Source organism: Alligator mississippiensis, chromosome 5, assembly GCF_030867095.1.
Source record: "Alligator mississippiensis isolate rAllMis1 chromosome 5, rAllMis1, whole genome shotgun sequence".
NCBI classification, from domain to species: domain Eukaryota; kingdom Metazoa; phylum Chordata; order Crocodylia; family Alligatoridae; genus Alligator; species Alligator mississippiensis.
The window spans coordinates 134,324,066-134,338,849 of NC_081828.1; the positions used below are offsets into that span (position 1 = coordinate 134,324,066).

Sequence of the window (14,784 nt, forward strand, 5' to 3'; positions counted from 1 at the left end):
CTGGAATTTTTAAAGTTTTGGCCAGAATGAAAAATAGAACCCTCAAATCTTATAAGCTTGGAGTATCCATATGGTCCAGAAGAAATCAACATGCTTGGTCGCAATATACAAATATTGTCCAAATGATATTGCTTTTAGATATTTTAACATCTGAAATTCTTGGGAAAAACCAAAGGAAAAATACTACATTGTAGTATTGCATGGTTGCCTATCATGGAGGAAAGGATATTCTTCTGTATGCATAACAATTGCCCTTTGCATGCTCATCTCTTAAGATATGTAAATGGAGCTTGTCAATAAGGATTTAATTAAAAATAATTTTAAATTTAAATGCAGCCCTTAAAATACACACATTATTTATTTATGACTGTGAGGTGTTTAGACATTGCTACACATTATCCACAACTTATCTATAAATGTGCTATTAAGTCTTTATGACTCACTCCCAGGCAACCATTTTTGTCATATAGTGGTCTTGCTCTGAAGCTAGTCCTGCCCTATGTTACTGTGGGATACAACTGCATTATGAAAATATTGTTCTTCACATCACCTTGCTGATGCCACCTTTCACTGTTCTCCCTCTGTCCCTTGCCATTTAATGATTGTTTTTCCAAATATGATTGATTTCATTACTCCAGAACTGTATAATATAAAACCTATCAACAAGCATGCACAAATGCCCTCAATTGCTCTTGGCTTCACTTAAGGGAACAGCACTGCAAAAGCAGATAAAACTAATCCCTTTATGGCATTACAGAGGGAAAAACAGGAAGTTCAAGGTGAAGCACCCTTCTTTCCAAACAAGGGAAGTTTAAATTTAAGTTGTCACTATACAGACATCCTCCTTTCTCTAACAGCCTCCATTTCACAGTAAGTGGTTAGCCAGGGAACCGATTTCAATTATTTAGGGAAAAATTCTTCCTGAATATTTTCAGGTAGCTCTCTGACATACAAAGGAAAAAATATTCAAAGAGGATCAGCATACACATCAATGGGATATTTTTGCAGTGCTCAGCAATTGATTTAACTCTGCTTCTATTAATGCTTTTGGCAACTCTTTGGACATTTCACTCTATTGACTACTGATATCCTTTTCAATCCCAGACCCTTGAGATACCCAGCTTCCTCCCCCACTTACAATTCATTTGTATGCTATTTCACTATGGCTTCCACAGAACCATTTTCGCCTAGATGAGGCCTGATGCTAAACAAAGAATTTCAATGGATTATCAAGATCAAAAGCCTATCTTAAATGTAAAAATTTCTACCATCTCCCAACTACTGCTTGTGTGTAAGTTCACCACCATGCCCTGGAAAACACACTTCTGAGGCACCATTGACCTAAATCTAACAGTTTCCTATATTTAGAAGTCTGAAGAAAAGCACAGTGAAAAACAACCTTGCAGGTACCCAGATCAGATTTTGATAGGCACAACCAGTCTACAATTCAACTATTCAAGAAACATCAGCCTGGCAAGCAATGGCTCCTATTGAATTAATTTACTTGTGGTTACATAGGAAGAATTTCACAGTAATACAGTGATCACTGTATTACTAAGAGAAGGAGGGGAAAAGACAATAAGATGGTCAAGTTCTAAACCCACTCCATTAAGGTGACTGAAGTTACTTTGAGTTTATACCAGTGTATCCAGGGCAGGACTTGTCCCAGAGAAACCATAAATCACTTCCCTATTAAATTTTATCCTAACCAGGGCAGCAGAAATGCTATGAGAGTCTGAACTAATCAGGGCCTTCATTACATTGCAATTAATTTGGTTATACAGAGAACAGGGGACCAAAGCTGAACCTGTGGTTCAGGATGCCCAAAAGATAAACATTGCCATTGCTCCTAGTGAACTCCTTCCTGGGTTTCTTCCTGGAAAATCAAACTCACTTGCCCAAATCCAGAAACCCATCTCTTAGGCTTCTTCCAAACTTTGACCTTTTATTTAGTTTCATTGTTGCCATCACATCCCCCATTAAGGCTGTGCAAAGCTTTGGTTGCTGATTCAATTCAGCAGAGATTTGACCCGATTCAGTGGCTGAATCTCCAAATCTGAATTGACTCAGGAGACCTTTAATCTCTCTGAATCAAATCAGAACCCTCCAAATCGATTTGGAGAGATTCGAAAAGATTCAAGTATTTGGACATAGACACAGCTTTAAATGTTTTTTCTACATACCTCAAGGTACCAGGCAGCTTGTGAATGCTGTGATGATGGGCCAGATGGAGCATCCCACAGGAGCACAGGAGGGTCCCCAGTGTACTTAGCAGCAGACCTGGAAGTGAACCAGAAGCACTTCTGGTCCACTTCTGGGTCCTCCGGGGACTGCCCCCTGCACCCCCCTGCCTTATTAACTCCTCCTGGGTCTTGGGGGGGGGGTACCCAGGGTCCTCCCTTGGCCGATTTCTGAGCTAGGAGGGTGCGCCCCCCCCCCCCCGTGCACTCCCCAGTGGACTCAGAAGTGGACCGGAAATACTTCTGGTCCACTTCTGGATTCACCGCCGAGCATGTGGGCCCCCTCTCCCCACGCTCCTGTGGGACGCTCCATCCACCCCACCATCGCAGCATTCACGAGCCACACCTGGTACCTTGAGGTATGTAGAAAAACCATTTAGAGCTGTGTGTATGTCCAAATCAGCATTGAATCTTCAGATTCAGATTCAGCTGAATCAAAACCGGGAACAGTGATCCGAATCAACTAATCAAATCACTGTCCCTGAATTGGGCCAAATCTGAATTGAATAGGGCCCATTTCACACACCCCTATCCCCCATCACATTTCATGGCAATAGTTCTCAACCTTTTTAGGCTCAAGACGCTTCACATTAGGCTTAAAGCACCACTCAGGAAATGCCAGCTCTTATTTTTCATTCCTTTTTTGACTACAGAAAAGTAATACAGAAATTCTTCTGTTGCAGAGAACTAAAAAAGATTACAACAGGTCAAAACATTTTTGACATTATGAATTCCTGTTTGAAATATCTGGATTTAACTTGTGAATCATGTAGGTGTTTGCCTGCATAACAGTGCTAACACTGTAAGGCACCCTTGAAAGAATCTCAAGACAGCCCAGGGTACTGCAGCACCCTGTTTGAGAATTGCTGTTGTATGGGTTTCAAAAGATATGGAATACATGAACAAAATGAAAGGGGTAGTGGCCATTTATAAATGGTATGAGTTACGTCTCTCACCAGTTTTGTTTTGTTGTAGTTCAACTGAATAGAAGGGATAAGGATAGGGATAAAAGTGAGGCTTTGGGAGAAAAGTTGCAGTTAACTGGCAAGGAAGTTAGGAGCAAAAACCTAAATAGACAGCAGTGGGGTTATGTCTGTGAGTGTTTCACATTAACTTAACACATTTTTTTCACCTGTGTTATTCACAGTTGATTCCAAATTGTCACAAGACTTACCAATATAAGCACTGGGAAAATTTCATTCCATTACAAAGAGAACATCCCGTTGGTTTTAATACGTTTTTAAAAATATGGTGGTGGTTATTCTAAAAGCTTCCATGGTTTCAGTACAACTCTTTGCTAGTCACTGTGACAATGCATCAGGAAAAAATAAAAAATTAAACAGTCTCTCTAAATCAGGCCTCATTTTCTCAAATCACACAGGCAACTCTTGACTTCAAAAGTCGTCTCTCATACACACATCATTAACTTTGGAAAGCAATTTACTGAATTGGGGCTACAAGGCCAATGGTCCAGTGCTATAGGAAAATGTTGGGAGGTACTGCACTTTCAGCTGTCTGGAGTAGCACTGGAAATTTATGATGATCATAAACTAACTGAGCTCATTGAGACTGAATTAAGTACTTACAAGTAGAGTTCTCCATTCAATTTTAAGGCCCTATTTGTGAATTTGTTTCACGTTATAAACAGAATCCATCATCTCTTTCTTTTGACCTGTTCCAACAAGGAAAACATATAATTAAGGGAAAATGAAGGGAGATGTACAGTATTGTAGACTATAAATATGTCTCCATTAACTTAAATCAGGTCTTGATGGGAATGCCTTATGGAAGTATGCCGAGAAAAACTGTACCCAGAGCTGAACAAGCAACAGCCATGGATTTTTCTGTCCTTTGGGATTTTGAGGTAAGAACTAAATATTCACTTACAAGAGTAAGCAGGCCCCAAAACATTTTGGAGTGAAATTTATTCTCCATATGCACTCATTTAAATATTAATTTGGTAAACATTCACTTGCAATATATTTGTAGCACACATCTTGGGTACATATGCAATTGCTGGTTCTGCCTGAAAGGAATAGATACATTTTACTGAAAGTGAATACAGAACTAGAGATCCACTTGAATATGTGTCTTCTCAAATTGAAATGTAGAAATGGTTCTGTTTTGTGGCATTGTGCTCAGTAGTGGTGCAAGAAGACTGGTTCTTCAGGTTTCAGAATAGGTTCTACAAATAGTTATAGTACTTTAAACTTACAGTTTAGCTAGGAAGACCTCCTGAGGTCCCTCCATCCCTGCTTCTCCATAATATTATAGTCAGATACCTACTTTTCATACCTAAAGGCATTTGTACACATTTTTTGCTGTTTCTTGAACTGCAGTGATGTGACTGTTTGCACGAGCTGGTTTTCCAGACACTTTAAAAGCCTTTCTGGTGAATTAAACTAAAACTCCTCGGCCATAGTTTAGTTTGGCCCGCTGCAAAGTAAAGCACCGCTTCCATGGATTCATTACCTGCAAACACAAAGGCACTCAAAGTCATGTAATGAGCCGCTTTATCCACCAGATGGCACTGCAACTTTTTGTAATTCACTGCTTCAAATTGCTTCCACTTTTGAACTGCAGCCACCTTTTTTTTCTTGTGCTGTTTGCCAGCTCCCTGCTCCCGCAGCCACATGGCAGAGCACAGAGTGGGGAGCCCTAAGATGGGGGGGCAGTGTGGGACCGTCCCACTTTCATGCAGTGCCAGCTGGGGACTGGGTTTAATTTATTCAAAAACCTAGTATGTGCAAACACTCATGCGACACTCCAAAATAAACAAGTTTAAATTTTATAAACCTATTTAATTTAATGAGGATTAAACCCTGTGACATATACAGGCACCCTAAAAATACTTTTATCCATATAGCCCTGGAAACAAAAGTCCTGTATATCTCCATGCATAACTTCTCTGATTAAAATGAGAAGTGGAACTATTAATTTAATTTGCAACAAGAATATTATATCAGAAATAATAGTCCATTTAGAAATGAACAAGATTAACTTAGGTTGCGTTTTTATACATGAGGTCTCCAATCAGGCAAGGAAAGGTTCTGGAAAAACAAAGGAAGCCTAATAGTTCTGAGTCTTTAAAAATGAAAGAAAGCCAGAATCCAATTACATCTGAACAAACATAAAAGGAATTTGTTGCAAATCTGAAGTGGGTGTGTGTTTTATTTATCTAATTTCTATATGTAACACCAAGGAAGTCTGATTTGGGAAAAGGTCATAACCCTGACCCTAACCCTAACCCCCACCAGGCCTCATCCCCTGCCTGCTCCCCCAGCCCCCCCCGAGTGCCCCTAACCCCCGCCCACTCTCCCAGCCCCCCCAACCCCCATGACTGCCTCGGCCAGCCCCAGCTCTTTAAAAAACAAAAGAACGCCCCACTCACCGGCTGCTGCCAGGCAGGGGAGTGATCCCCACTGTCTCTCATTGGTCCATGCTGTGTGTGGGGCTCTGCCATGAGTCCCCATCCCTTGCCCGCTCTCCCAGCCCCATCCTGTGGCTGCCTCGCCTGCCCCAGCTCCCAGTTCTTTAAAAAAAAGAAAAGCCCCCACTCACTGGCTGCTGCAGTGGCCTTGGGGCTTCTGGAGGCTCATGCCAGAGTCCCCCACACAGCGTGGGGTAGTGGGGATCACCCAACTGCCTGGCAGGAGCCAGTGACCTTGGGGCTTTTTTTTTTTTTTAAAGAGCTGGGACCTGGGGCCAGGTGGAGCTGCCATGGGGGGTGGGGCTGAGAGAGTGGGCGGGGTTTGGGAGGCAGTGAAGATCACCCCCCCCCACCTGGCAGCAGCTGGTGAGTGGGAGCTTTTTATTTATTTATTTTTTTAAGTGCTGGGAGCTGGGGTGGGGCAGGGCAGCCATTGACGGGACTGGGAGAGCGAGCGGGGGATGGGGCCTATCCAAATTGGAGATTTGGCCGATTTGGCATCGGCCAAATCTCCGAATCAGATTCAGCCAAATCAACTTGGGACAGTGATTCGAATCACCGAATTGAATCACTCTCCCCTGAATTGCCCGAATTGGAATCCGAAGCAAATATTAGCCACTTCGCACAAGCCTAATGAATACCAGCAAGTAGGTTACATAATTGATGACAGCAACAGAAAACCATACATCTCATTTGGGCTTCAGACACAATATCTCATTCCACAGATGGAAAATAAAGAGCATACTGCATTATGTTTGGTAAACTATACTTTTTAGTCCTTACAATACTATGAACTAGATAGATGGAAGAGTAGGACTCCAACCTGAAAACAGTCTTTCTAATGAATACCAGAAGTGTCCTCTTTATATTTTATAAGGCTTTTTTCTTTACTCCTCCCCAAAGCACGCTATATAATCTGCTACAATTTCCAAGTTTCTGTGTTTCTGCCATACAGCTGATGTGCTGCTGGCAGTAGATTGAATAGCTGCTCAGTAATTCCAGAGAAAAGTAAACGGTCACTTTGCACCTCCAACATAAGGTTTAAACACACAGTGTTTACACCACTGGAAATCATGCAAAAATAATAATGCATGCTACATTATGTGTTTAAATTAGTAGAAGCATTACATAAATAAGGAAGTGTTTAAATAGCAACTTAATAAACACAATTCACCTGGGCATTTACATAGGGCTGGAAACTGGTCTGGCATATAGCCTCACATATAGCCTTCAAGTGATGCATTTGGCTTCTCCAAAGCGCTGATCAGAACAGAGGAGGCTTCCAAGAATGTCATAACCCAGTTGCTTCATTAAACTGTAAATAGGCAGCAAGAGGGCAAAATGCAAATCAGAAGAGAAACACAACATGCTGTAATACTCATCAACACAGATGAGATTACAGAAAAATGGAGAGGGATCTATCAGCGTTCTGAGAAATAAAATGAATGTCTGTGCACTTCATGAATGTTCACTTGTATGTGTGTACACATGTGCATGTATATGCAACAAAACACAGCTCCACCTCAGAAGTGGGAGCTGATTTTCCATCAGAGATCTGTTTTCTATGAGAAAGGTTAAAGATAATTGACTTCTGTCTTTTCCATTACAAGCAGTGGACCATAAAAGAAATGAATCTCTAATGGTTTAAAAGTGTTTCATTTTCCAATTAGAAGAAATCATTTTGTACTGGTTTGATAAGACCTGGGGAATGCAAAGGCTGACTGTCAGATTTACCATAGTGTTTGAGAGATTTGGGAGTTTAGTCCTGGGGTAAGGACCAAGGAGTTTGTAACTAATAAGGTAATTTTTATTAATTGTAGCAAAAGAGATGTTTAAGACAAGGAGCAGATTGTGATGCCAAGGTGAAAAGTTAGATATCAGTGAAGGGGCAAATTCAGTTTAGACTGCGCATTTCAGTTTCTCATCAGCTTCCCTTAATCTTGAGAGATTCTTCCAGTAAGTGGAAGAGCTAAGAGCATATTATCAAAGGCATTTCAGAATGATAGAAAAGTATAATAAACTGTTCACTAAATACAGAGAGCATGCAACTAAAAAACACAATCCAGTTGTCTCTCCTTTTTCAATCAAAACGTGTACAAAATATATATATGTATTTTGAAATAAACACAATGTTGTGACCTTTCTTCTACAGAAAAATGCACATAACTTTGACTGGAGATCTAACTTTGGTGTTTTGTATGTTTCACCAGGGGTATATCAAGTACTCTGCTCTTTTTTACGGCTACTACAACAACCAACGGACAATTGGATGGTTAAAATACAGGCTGCCAATGGCATATTTCATGGTTGGAATTAGTGTATTTGGCTATAGCTTGGTGGTGGTTATAAGAACGTAAGTGAAGTTCTTCAGGTTTTTTTCTTTTCTTTTTCTCTGAAATTCATACTCCCCCTCCCCCTCCAAAGATGTCTGTGTGTGTGTGTGAATAGTATGTGGGGAAGAGCCCTGAAAAGTGAAGTCCTTGATTTTATGCAGACAGCAGCAGTGCTGCTGCTGCTGTGTGTGTGTATACATGCAGTTATTACATTAATTTGAATGTGTGTGTGTGTGTATACACACACATGCACACATTGCAATAATAGTAATTAACAATCACACATCTGGAAACTTCTATTATTTTAATAACCTTGAGAGATACTTATTTAAATTTTATTGATGCTTGCCCCTAGCTTACCCCCAAAAAACTCAGATTCATAGTACTTGGGCCTGGAAAGAATATTTTGGGATTAGGGTCATTTAATCCATCTAACTGTGTTAGTTCATGATGATCCTTGGAACTAAGCCCATAGTTATTTTACCTACTGCATTCCCTCCCCCAAACACTTCATGCCTTGACTTTAGTGCCTGCTAAGTCAAATGATACAAGGTCCTGTCCTATCCCCTTTGTTTTCCCCAAAATTGGACATTTCTATGGAGGAATTACAGCAAGTGGCTGTGACACTACATAACAAGTGAAGTGGGAGTATTTAAGAGAATCTTGATTACACTGAGTTTCTAAAAGGTCTATTTCTACAATCCTGGCACTTGAAATGCTTCCATAAAAAGCAACAAGAGTTCCTGGTGTGAACAAGAGTACAGATCAGATCCAAACACTTAAGTATTGCAGAAACAGCCTCAAACCAGTGTGAACTACATAGAGTAATAATGTTTTGCACTAATCTAATGACTTTGTAGTCAAGGATCTCAAAGCATTTCAGAGGAATCTAATTTAGGCTCCCAAGCCATCTATGAAACAGATGATATTGCTCTCACTTTTCCCTTTACAGAAACCTAGGAACAGGAAGCTTAAGTAACTCGCATAAGGTCACAGTGAAAGTGTACACAAAGCAAGAGATAGTTCTATCTTTTGGCAACTCTCTATATGCCATAAATGTGAGACCATCCTTCCTCACAATAGGAACGGGTATACAAAATTGATTTTTATTTTTATTGAAACAGGCCCGTTGCTCTTCATTGCACCTAAAATATTGAGGCTTTTGTTGAAGTGGGACATAGGCTTTGCTATACATTTGCAATGAAAATGCAAAATCAGTAGTCTTATCTCTGCTTGAGGAATTTATGCTGGAAAATTGAATGGCAGTTTTAAAAATATTTTTGGGATCAAACATGAAAGAGGAGACAATTGAAGATATATCTGTTCCTCAACTGATTCTTTGGTTTCCTACAACTTCTTTGATCCAGCATTGTTTAGCCATTGAATTCTTACTGGAATATTGTATAGCTAGTTGTCACAGAGCACTGAGGTGCCTTGTGCCTGAAGAGGGGTAAACTGCCAGGGAAAGAGCCCTAGCAGGGACTAAGGAGCCCAGCTGTGGGTTGCCAGGGCAACCAAAGAAGGTCAGCTGACTGAAAGGGGCAGGGCCTGGCTCCTATATAAAGCACAGACAGGAGGCCAGAGGCAGTTTTCTGCTAGCAGCCAGAGAGGCAGGAGCTCCTTAAGTCAGGATGTGGGAAGAAGCCTGGCCACAGGTACAGCTTATGGCAGCTCTCAGAGGCTTGAGCAACGTTGTTATAGCCAGGCAGCTTATAGTTATGTTATAGCCCAGGGGCTTGTGTTTTGCTTTGTTGTTGTTATAACCGGTGGTTTGGGTGAGGCTATTAGGGGTTGGAGGAGGCCTCATAGGGACCCACAGTGGTGTGGGGGCCCCAGCACCAGTAAGGGCACAGCGTACAGGGTGCATAGACCCCAGCCCCAGAGCTGGGCACAGTGAGCCCCAGAGAGGGGGCAGCATCATTAGGAAGCCCAAGTGTGGGCACAGCGAGGCCCAGAGAGGGGGCGACCTCATTAGGAAGCCCAAGTGTGGGCACAGCGAGGCCCAGAGAGGGGGCGGCCTCATTAGGAAGCCCAAGTGTGGGCACGGAGAAGGAAGGCCCAGGGAGAACAGAAAGGGGCCAAAGAGGGATAGAATTGAGACAACAGTGATTCCATTGGTGAGGTGTGGACTGCGGTGTAGGTGAGGAAACAGAGCCGCAGATAGCACCCCCTAGCAGCGGGGTAGTACAAGGGCAGCCTCCTGCTAACTAATCAATTAATAACAAAGCATGGCAGGTGAGTAGGTGGGCGGTTACCCCAGGAACAAGTGCGCAGGCCACATTAAGGTCGGCCTAGAGTGGGCACCTGTCACACTAGTATATTGGACAGCACCTGAGATTTGATTTTTGAGTTAAATAACATGCTAAGAAGAGCTACTGTTATTATGATCCATTATTAGTATTACCAAAGGAATCAGGAGTCATACTTACAGAACAAGACCCTATTCTGCTAGATATTGTATGAGCAACTCCTCTTCTTCTCCACTTTGCTGACAGTACTGTGAACCAATTAAACAATGTATCCTTTTGCGATGAACAATTATTTTTCTCTTGACATATGAAACCAGTCTTTCTTAACAATAGCTGTCACAACTAGAGCCTCAGATCACAACCATCTTTATTTCTATACTAGCAAATTACCCATCATGAATGATGGGGGGGGCAGGCGGGAACGGAGTGCCACACCCCAGCACCCCATGGTGCTGCCACTCTACCTCTGGCCCTGTGTGCCCCCCAACCCCCTGCATCTGGGACTGTGGGGCCCCCCCCACCCTCTACCACTCCTGGTGCAGCCCTGTGTGCCCCCCCACCCCCTACCTCTCCACCCTGCCCTGCCACTAGCTCTCAGGAATGGGTGGGGAGGGGAGTTTGCACACAGTGGCGGCTGCCAACACCCAGTGCCCTGTGCTGTGTCCAGCTGCACACAACAGTCCCCCATCCCTCTCTCCTTCCTCCCTCCCCACTGCCTCCCTCTCTTTGCTGGCTGTTGTTAGGGCTGGGCAGCAGCAGCATTGGCAGTGGGGAGGGGCACAGTGGCGGTGAGGGATACTGCCACCGGAAACCCCCTCCTCATTCACCGTCCCGCTCCTCTCTCTCCCTCCCTTCTTCCCCGCCACATTCCCCTCCCTGTGGGGGTGGGAGGGTGGGGACAGAGCGCCACTAACCACCATCCTGCACTGCCACCTGCCAGGAGCGGGGAGGGGGGAAGCTTGCTCTGCTGTCCCTGCCACCAGCAACCTGTGCCACTGCTGCTTCCAAGGGGAGGTCTGCCCCCCAACCCTGCTCCTTGGAGGTGGCAGTGGTGCATGGTGCTCACGGCGTGGCACTGGCTTCACCCCCTCACTCTGTCCCCTCCATCATAGTAGCACTCTGCTGTGCTAGTCCACGTCCCCTGCATCCCCTCTGCTGGGGACGGAGTGCCACCATGATGGCAGGGATGAAGCTGGCCAGTGCCACTGCTGCCTCCATGGAGCAGGGCTGGGTGGGGGGGCAAGGCCACCCCTTGGATATGTTGATGACACTGGAGCAGGGGGGTAAGGCGAGTGCTGCACTGCAAGCCTGCCATGCCGCTGCTGTCTCCAAGGAGCAGGGTGGGTGGCGGGGGACAAAGCCAGCATTGGTTCTCCCCACCCCCCACCCCCAGCACTCTGCTATGCCAGTCTGTCCCTGCTGTCCCTCTCTGCCTCCAAAGTGTAGGGCTGGGGGGCAGGCTTAGGGTTAAGGCCCATTGTCATGGTGGCGCTCCTCTGTGTGTGTGTGTGTCTATGCAGAGCGCACTGATTGGTTGTTTCAGTCAACATTGTTATTGGCTGCCAAGACAACCAATCAGAGTGCTCATAAAGCGTTATGGACAGACAAACAGACTAAAGCTTTTATTATATTAGAATACATATATCTAGTGGCTGCTTAACCTGTTACAAAATAACACATTACAATTTGTATCCTCATGCAGGATGGCCCGCAATGCCAATGAAAGCACAGGTGATGGGGATGACAATGATTTCATTTTCAGCTGGAAAATGTTCACTAGTTGGGACTACCTCATTGGTAACCCAGAGACAGCTGACAACAAGTTTGCATCTATCACAACCAGCTTCAAGGTAAATGACATATTTCCTTGACAGGGAGCCTCATGCTTCTAGACATGCTGCTAGAATCTAGTTTAGCAGATTTTCAAAAGGAAAAAAAATACTCGGGATACTTATATGCCATCTCAAGGAAAATTTAGAATGACATAATTCAACCCTGATTCTAGGCAATATACACTTGGTTGAACTCATACGCATAGTTAAGAGACATACCACTACATTGGATTTGCCTTTATCGAATTGCTAGTTAATAGAATCAGCTGCTTATCTGAATCAGTATGGGAAAACCAAAACCATTTGTATATTATTACACATAAAAATCACTCGTATTAGAATCACAATTTTTGGTTTTTGGAATCATTTTACCAGAGAAGCCCCAGGATTTTGCAGTTTTGTGAGGAGCCCTCTGTAGGCTGGCAGAGTTCCAGCCTGGAGGAAGCAGGAGGAGGGCAGGCAGGCAGGGGGTGCCAAGTGCATGTACATGCACATGGCCCCAGGCAGGTTGGAGAGCAGCAAGTGGAGGGGTGGGGCAGAAATTAAGCCCTCTTAGGGAGGGAGGGAGGGGGTTGGGCAGGACTGGGGCCCCAGCAGGGAGTGGGATGGGGCTGCGGGCAGTTCGTCTGGGGGCAGGGGCCAGACTCCCTGGCAATGTGCCCCCTGCGTGCACAGATCTGGGGACACGGGTCTTCCCCTGCCACTCTGGGAGTATGCGCCATGCTGGGGAGCTGGCCCACCCCCTGTGCCAGAGCCCACAGCGGGCAGCAGCATGTGGGGAGCCAGGCTCTGCTCCACTGCAGCAGCCACCACCTCCTGCTGGAGGAAGGGGGCTGTGGACCTGGGTCCCTGGTCCTGTAACCCTAGCAGTTGGGGGCGGCCCTCTGGTGGGGCTGGGGGGTGAGGGGCACCAGCAGGGCTGGGGAGGCTGCAGGGAGGAGTGGGGGGAGAGAGAGGCACAAGCAGAGCCGGGGGCTGTGGGGAAGGAATGAGTATCTGTGTTCTTAAAAAAAAAAAAAAAAAAAAAAAAGGGGGGGGTCTCCTTTTAATGGAATCATCCAGTTAATAGAATCAAATCACCATTTCCCAAAGTGATTCCAATAAGAGCAACCCACTGTATATGCTTTTGAAATTTCCTTTTAAGCACTGAATGAAAAATATCAGTTAGGGTCAATTGAGTGACCTCAAATTTCCTATTGAACTTTCTTCCCTTCCTATTAAGGATGAAGTAGGTTTAGGAAATTTGGATCTATATGCTAATTTTCCTCATGGTCAAGAAAAAGATGATGTCCCCCCCCAAAAAAACTCATAAGCAGTCCAAGTTTATTCTCTCCCTAGCATTGGTTTTTTTTCCCCTGCTGCATTAGAGTCTGTTTTAGAAATAAGACTGTGATTATAGCCACTAAGTCTATGCACCATCACAGTATAGTTATTTCCTTGGCTTCTCCTTGCAGGACCTCTTGATGCTCCTATTTTTCTCATCTCAGATAAAATCCCCTTTGCTAAAATGAGACCCATCTGCCTGTCTGCCAGAAAGTTTCAGTAGGTTAACTCATAAGCCAAAATTCTACTTAAGTTACAGTGTCTTAAGCCTACAATTATTACATTAATTTGAACGTGAATGGTGGGTGCCCCCAGTGGCTGGTGAGGCACAGCTGTGGTGGCAACGGCAGGAGCATGGTGGCGGGAGCCTGGCAGCGGTAAGGGCACAGCTCCCACAGACACTGCTGGCACTGGCAGCGATGGGTGGGGGAGGGTGGCGAGCACTGATCATGGACCGCCCGCAAACGCTGGTGGCCTTTTTGCAGGAGGTGCACTGCCACGCTCAGAGGGTGCATGTGCACCCACGTGTCCTCCCCCCCGCAACGCGTCGCCTCTGAATTTGCATGCATTCTTTGTTAATTTATACTGAATTCAGTTTTTCCGTTTAGCTGAGAACAGAATTTGACCTTTATTAATTCCCAAGAAAGTTGCTATGGAAAAGAGCAATCCATAAAAAGATCAACTGTAGTTAATTTTAAAATGGCTATTTCAGCAGACAATTTTAACCAGTATCCAAGGGATTTTTTTTTTTTCATAACTCATTGCAAATCCAGAAATCAAGCAGAAAAAAAGTGAGTGAGTTTCCAATAAAAGTCAGTTTACTTCCAAATCACTTTTTTTTTTTTCTTCACTGAATGAAAACAGCAAAAACTTTAAGTAAAAGCCAAGCCAATCATTTTTTAACCTAAAAAAGGGGGGATGGGGTTTCTATAATTTTCCAACTAGTAGTTTTTTGGTTAAGAAGCCATTTTTCATCAAATAAATATTTTGAGTGTAACCAATATTAGAAGATTTAGTTTGATGACGTTAAGTACTCTATTGGATTCAGGTCTAAAGTCAGAATCCTAACTAATCAAAGTATCCATTAATCATTGTCTTTTCCTCCCACGGTTTTGTATGACTTAGATGGTGTTAGAATATGTACTGATAGCCAAACTCCTCTTTGCTCATATAAGGAATGAAAATATATTCTATTGGAGATTATGCTACTTATTGATACTTCAGATTATGAAGTTTAATCTAAGTAAACTTTGCGATCTAGTAGTTAACCATGAAATAGTTGAATTTTTTTGTTAAAGGAAAACGTAGGAGAAGGAGAGAGGACACAAGTACACCAAGTATAGATAAAGCCATGACATTTGCTAAAACGCACAAGCT

At 43.8% G+C, this 14,784-nt stretch overlaps 1 protein-coding gene and 1 long non-coding RNA gene across 2 annotated transcripts in view; one reads left to right on the forward strand and one right to left on the reverse strand.

Annotated features, from left to right (window-relative positions):
- TMC2 (transmembrane channel like 2) overlaps positions 1-14,784 on the forward strand; it is an 88,624-nt gene that overhangs the window by 30,424 nt on the left and 43,416 nt on the right. The window contains exons 8-10 of the mRNA XM_059728755.1: positions 4,006-4,104; positions 7,881-8,023; positions 11,955-12,102. Coding sequence (XP_059584738.1) covers positions 4,006-4,104; positions 7,881-8,023; positions 11,955-12,102 — 390 coding nt within the window. The remainder of the gene's footprint in view (positions 1-4,005; positions 4,105-7,880; positions 8,024-11,954; positions 12,103-14,784) is intronic.
- The window catches only part of LOC109282243 (uncharacterized), a 61,368-nt gene that overhangs the window by 2,742 nt on the left and 43,842 nt on the right, over positions 1-14,784 (reverse strand). The gene's annotated exons all lie outside the window — the stretch shown is intronic.